Raw genomic sequence first — 6,692 nt, forward strand, 5'->3', positions numbered from 1 at the left:
TACCACCCCCTCGCACCTGTTTGTAATTTGATGCCAGCGTTCTCTGCTGTCTATATACGTTTGGTACTTTGAATTCTTCTTTGAACTGTTTGCAACAACTTACCAGTTCCCTCATTCATTCATGAGTTACACATCTTTGACACGGTTCATTTTATATCTGTATAAGATTTGTGCTTTTCCCTGAATTAAAAAATTATTTTTTAAGCATTGCACTAGGCCAGATCTGCCCCTCTGCTTCTCAGCTGAACATTAATTATTCTTTTTTTTGGAAGACCAAAGGCCTTAGGATCTAGAGCAGTCAGCTGAGGCAGCGAGCCCTCCTGTCTCTCCTCGTGACAGTCCTTGCAGGCCCACATGGGAGAGCGTCTGCTGCTGAGCACCAGCACCTTCCCTCACCCACGGCCCCAGCGGGAGACGCAGCCACACAGCGCAGCAGGGAAAGGGCTCATTTCGAGCATCACAGGTGGCAATGGCAGCCGGACCCCTCTGAGCCCTGCCTGCACCTCCCGCCACCCTCTCCCTGCTTCCCCTGGTGCCAACCACAGGAGGCTGAAGGGCACGTTCTGCTGTTCTGAGAGTGGCACCCATTTCTCTGTAGGATTTGCTTTCCCCCATCTCACACCAGCTGGGTTTTAAGTTCCCTTCCATGGCTCGGGCTAGTTAGCTCTCTGTGCTTTCTGTCCAGAAGTCACCTCCTGGGGTGATGTCCTGCCCAGGACCCCAGGACAAGCTATGGGAGTGAGGCTCTAGTGGACAGGAGTTAAAAGCCCCAAGAAGTTGTTAGTTTCACGGTGATCTGTCTACTTGTCTACCGAGTTACTCACTTTGGTTGTTATTTAAATGTAGGGTCCTGGCATCTGTTTCACCTGCTGCTTTTGGAATACGTTACTCATATTCTGCAGTCATGCCTAGAAGAGGAAGCGGAGGAAAACGGCGGGGGAGAGTTCAAGGGGATACCTCCAGAGCACCAGGCTCCTGTCCAGCCAGACCAGGCCCCTTGCCAACCTCCAGATTCTTCACCCTCTCAGGAACGTGAAAGCCCGAGCGCAGATCCCCCCCGGACGATGCTGGAACACGTGAGCCAGAGCCAGTGTCCCGTGGGAGTGAGCTGCGTGCTCCTCAGGGTCCTGGGCTTCCTGGTGGACACTGCCACGGGCAATAAGGTACAGATGCCAGGTGCCAACTCCTGGCCAGTTTTTCAAGGGCAATAAGAACCACCAGGTGGTTAGGAAACCCATAAAGACCCATCGTCCAAATGAGTGATCTTTGCGTTAGGTGGTTTTGCCAGGAGTGATTTTAATAGCTTACCTGTTGATCTCTGCTTGGCTCAGTTTGGGGTGCATTATTGTGAGCCTGGCATGACTGAAGTGTGGAATATGTGCATGGCCTGGGCCTTGCCTTCCCAGAGCTTCCCTGACATGGTCGGGCTGACTGAGAAGGAAATCGCATGGGAGCTGCACTGAAAAGGCCTCTGGTACCAACAAAGGAAACATTGGGTAGAATGAACAGAAAGGATTTTGAAAAGATGGAATTAGGTACATATTGAAAGGTATAAAATTAAGGACTGCTGTTTATTCAACACCTAACATAATACCCTTTACATACATTATCTTGAAGCCATGCGATACTACAGTGTCTGTTCTGATCATTTTCATGTCAGGGATGAGGAAACAGGCTCAGAGAAGGCAGGTGACTTGATCAGTCATACAGTAAGCAAACTGTGACACAGAGGTTGGAGCTCTGGCCTGCCTGGTCTGCTCCCACAGCACTAGGAGGCGGAGTCATGCCCGAGAAAAGGAGACTGCAGGTTGCCAGGGTCAGAGATCGGGCATTGAATGCCAAAACGGGGAGCCAGACTGATGCAGGAAGCAGCTGGAATACTTCCACTGACTGAGGGGAGCAGCTGGTTTACAAAGTCTTGACAATTGTCTTGGTACCAATTTTAAAACTTCTATGCCTATGTTTGGAAGTTTAGCCAGTTTACATAGTATCTCTTCTGGTCCATGAGTTACCCTTTTGAGTAGATGAGAGGTGCTTAGTAGGAGACCATTAAAGGCAGGGCACTGCCCTTAACTGGGGTTAATAGTGGTCATGGCCATGGGATGCGTCATAGCCTGAAAGTGTTCAAGCCTTATAGTCCTCAAAATAAGCAGAACCTTCCAGGGCCCTCTCCTTCCTGAGCAAATGCTCTTTCCAAGTTCTCCAGAGTGCAGAGAACCTGTACATGCCGTTATTGAGCACAACTCTAAAAGAACACTGTGCTGGACAAAAATAATATGACCAGGAGCAAAGGAAATGCATCTCTCAGGTTTACTAATTCTCTGTCTGTATTTGGTCTTACTTTGCAATAGCTAATTCACGTATCCGGCTGTCTTCAGTGACCTTGTGCAGTAGATTCAGACATGTGTCTGTAAATAAGAGACTCACCTCTTCTGGGAGTGTTAGTGTGTGTGAAGCAGACTTGATTGAGGAGGCGTGAAAGAGTGAAATACTGACCCCCAAGTCAGGGACCCAATGGGAGAAGGGGTGGGAGTGGGAGGAACTGGTCCTCCTTGGAAGAGGAACAGCTGGCGGCCGTTAAGGCACCACTCACCAGCTGGTGTTTCAGGGCTCTTGGCAGAGAGAGGCCCAGTGAGATCTGAAGAAGGGACTACCTAGTTAATATATGGTGACAGGAGACGATATGACTTTGCGGGGCACACAGAGCAATATACAGATCTTGTAACATAGAAACCCACATCTGAAACCTATATGTTCATATTAACCATTGTCGTCCCAATAAATTTAATTTAAAAAGTAAAAATAAAGTGGGGAAAAAAGAAGAAGGGACTAGTTAGCTGGGCTGTGCCCAGGAGAATGTCCCTCGCTGCCCCCTGACCCCCAGGAGAATATGCCCCATCTTAGCAACAGGGCCCGCAAGGGCTGGCCGGTGGGAAGCTCCTCTGAGTAACTCTGAAACCTTCCGTGCAGCCCTAGCAAGACAAGCATTTGTGCTGGGCTTTCAGCTCCAACAGTGCAGGTCTAGGTCTCTCTGCTCACTGGCTGGAGCAAGAGCTAGGACCTTAGACAATTTGACATGCCCCTTAATCACCAAGGTAACTGGGAATAAACTTTCACCTCTTCGGCCATAGTTGGAAGTGGGTGGAGAGCAGACCCTGACGGGTGTGTACACGGTGGTCCCATGAGATCAGAATGGAGCAGAAAATTTCCGTCACCCGGTATCGTCCTGGCACAGCGCACGCATCCTCGCTGGGTGCGGGGATGGTGTGAGCACACCGCTGCGCCGCCAGCTGTAGGAAAGCGCAGCGCACCCACCGCGCCCAGTACGTGATCCTTGCCAGTGAACATACGTGATTGTTACTGGTTTATGTGTTTACCATACTGTGTTTTTATCATTACGTCAGAGTGTACCCTTTCCACTTACAACACTTGTGTGCTATAAGACGGCGCGCCCTGTTACGCGGGCTGCGGCCTCACACAGCGCCTCTCGTCGCAGATTTTCTCTCGTGCCTGGGCTAATCTCACAGTAACACGCTGTACAGCCCCGTGGCCTGGGAGCATTGGGCCAGCCCGCGAGACCTAGCTGTGTGGAAGGCTGCACCGTCTAGGTTTGTGTAAGTGCACTTTATGAGGTTCAATAATGATGAAATTGCCCAATGACAAATTTCTCAGAACGCATCCCTGTAGTTAAGAGGCGCATGACTGTATATTTAATTGGTGGAAACAACAGAGAGGATATTAAAGCTTTGCAAACAGATGAATGTCAGATAAGCCAAGGTACTAGACATTAGAGGTTAATTAAGCCTGCTTCGGTTGGTGAATGCCTGCTGAATTAGCCATAATGACTGAATTGGACGCCAAAAAGTTAGGCTCATTTAAATGTCATTCACTGTTCAGTGTCGCCCTCAGCCCATCATCCACCCTCTGAGCCCATTGCGCTCCTCGGCCGAGCAGCATCTGTGCCGGCCGCCTCTTGGGACAATTAGCGCCGTCCTGCACCCGCGGGAAGAGCCGAGGTCAGCACTGACTGCCATGGCCAGCTGTCACTCCTGCATTCTAGCAACGTTCAAATACTAAGACGCCAGGGGGTTTTAAAGTACAGTAAAAAATTACACTGATACTAAGTAAAGAATAGCCTTTTGAGAAATAGAGCACACAATTTTCACTTAGGCCGTGTGGCTCACGGATTAAAGCACAGCAAAAGAATAAAAAAATAAGGACTCCAGATAGAGGGTAAAGGTCAGGACAGGTTTTTTTGAGAAAAGAAAAACATCTTTGCATTGGGTGACGATGGTTATTATCGAACTTACAGAGAAAGGGTGAGAAACGTGCTTTTGAGAGCTTGCGCTCCAGGTCATCTTGCGCACATCTTTGTCAAAACATATTAGCGTGTTGGGGGCTTATTAATGGAATCAGACCAAGAAAATATATATCTATTGGTTTTTTAAAGTAATCAAGTGCAAAGATTTGCCAGTCTTCCCTCGGGCTAAGGGAAGATGGGGTCTTACCCTTGTTAGGACAGGAAGACTTGCTCTGGCAAGTCAGATGGCTTATCTGAGAGCTGGCACCTCAGTTCATTTCAGAATCTGCGACCCTCTCAAAGCCAGCACTACGCAGCTGTGTGTCAATTTAATCGATGATTGTTTTCACAGATCTTTCCGTCCTTACCTCCTGGTATAATTGATGGATGGTGGAGGGAGGGTCTATGTGAGATCTTCACCCAATCATGTCAGCCCAGAACCAACAAGAATGTGGGATTGGTGTCCGCCTGGAAGGCAGCCAAAGTGATGTGCGCTCCAGCCCTCAGGGCCACACGAAGCCCATGGATATTTCACGGGCTTCCTCTTGATTTTCACAACGGAGCCCCGCTCTCCCATCTGCGACGGGAGAGTGTTGTTGTTCAATCAGTGTCTCACAAACTGGCAGGCAGGCCCCCGTTCCTTTTCCTAAAGAGTCGGTCCACCTGCTCCCACTCCCCACGGCCTGTCCTGCCCTGTCCAGTCGGGGGGTGAAGATTCCTTCCAGAAAGTCCTCACCAGACCCTGTGTTCCCCTGAGAAATTAGGATCTCCTGTAGCAGAAATAAATCCACAAGCTTCCCAAGATCGGGTAGGAAAATTCAAGTGGTGAGTCCTGCAGCAGGAAGCAGTGTAACGTTTTATCTTTTGCTTTGAACATTTCCCTCTTGCAGCTCGTCAAGGTATTGTTGGAAGACAAGGCCACCGAAAGCACCGTCAAGTTCAGCCTCCCTGTGGGACAAGAGGCCCTCGTCACCCTAAAAAATGGACAGAAGTTTGTGATTCACATATCAGATGTACCCCAAAGCTCTGAAAATAGTCATTTCAGGGAAAGCAGTGCTAATAAGTAAAGTTATTTATTTGAATAGGACATGAATAAACAGATTTTGATTCTTAAAAATATACAAAATTTCAAAACTTTTGTATTGATAAGAAAAAAGATTTTATGTACATAAGAGATGTAGCATTGTCTATTTTATATTTATGTGTATTTCAAGGAGTTGATTTTGATGAAATATATAAATTGATTTGGAGAATAATTTTGGCCTCTGTTGCTTCTCTTTTGGGTTTTCCAAGCATTTCTATTTGAGGACTTAGCAGAAGAGAGATCTGAGAGATCGTGTTGGGAGTAAAGAAATGGATATGTTGTGGGCCATGGGAATAGCAGTGGTGTTAGACGGGTGGGGTCAGACCGGACCTGGGCTCAGCAACCTTGGTACTTGGGTTCTGGCTAGGAAAGAATTCAGAGGCAAGGATCAAACTGTAAGAGAATATTTATTCAGAAAACCACAGAGGGAGAAAAAGTAATTTGTAGAAGAAATGGGCTTAGGAAACAAGTTATAGAGGCAAAGGAAGGGCCTAGGAGTAAGGGAGCTAATGGTAACACACCTGGGGGGGAGGGGGAAGTGAAAGGTGCCGGTGTCCTCTTGGGAGGGAGAGCGCTGGGTCCTCTGTCCTAAGGGTTTTGAGGGTGGAGATCTTTGGGGAGGTCCTAGGGGAGGATCGCAATAGAATATTCGGCAGTTTTCCAGAATATTCGGCAGTTTTCCAGGTGTGTCCTTTGAGTCAGGGTCTCCACTGATTGGTCAGCCCCAGGGCAGGGTCATTATCCAATGCAGCTGGGCCTGAGGTCAGCTGTGGCTGATTTTGCTGCTTTTCTGGGCCTGGAGCTGAAATACAAGTGAGGCCTGGATGTTATCTCTAGGGAGGAAAGGTCAGGGGGTCCAAACCGCATGACCAGCCATCTGCTAGGGGAGGCGAGGTCCCACCCTACAATTGCCTGTTGCTAGGCACCTGGGGCTTTCCTCCCTGGTGACCTTCTGTGCCTGGCCCGTCCTTGCTCTGCTCACATCTGTCTAACTGCCCACCACAGATATATTTCCAGAGGAATGCAAAATGGCCAGTGGTAATATTGTTGTCCTTCCCCTTGGTAGTGCCCCAACTAAAACAGAATGTGTAGAAAGATCTCAGAGAGTGAAGAACGAAAAAAACGACGGTGCCGTTAGACCCCTTCGCTGGTCGCTCTGCCTCCCCAGCTCCCTTCGGCTCACCCCTCGGCCGCCTGAGAGCGCGGTACAGCTTTGAATCCAGCAACTTCGGCATCACATGAGGATGTCCTTCTTTGAATCACTTTTTACCTCTTTGTAACAAAATCCTAAAAAAATGTTGAAACTAA

At 48.6% G+C, this 6,692-nt stretch overlaps 1 protein-coding gene across 1 annotated transcript in view; it reads left to right on the plus strand.

Moving 5' to 3' along the window:
* RFX8 (regulatory factor X8) overlaps positions 1-5,367 on the plus strand; it is a 50,704-nt gene extending 45,337 nt beyond the window's left edge. The window contains 2 exon segments of the mRNA XM_016207174.2: positions 847-1,163; positions 5,191-5,367. Coding sequence (XP_016062660.2) covers positions 847-1,163; positions 5,191-5,367 — 494 coding nt within the window.
* Positions 5,368-6,692: the final 1,325 nt, after the last annotated feature.

This window comes from Miniopterus natalensis, chromosome 13 (genome assembly GCF_054644295.1).
Source record: "Miniopterus natalensis isolate mMinNat1 chromosome 13, mMinNat1.hap1, whole genome shotgun sequence".
Lineage (NCBI taxonomy): Eukaryota > Metazoa > Chordata > Mammalia > Chiroptera > Miniopteridae > Miniopterus > Miniopterus natalensis.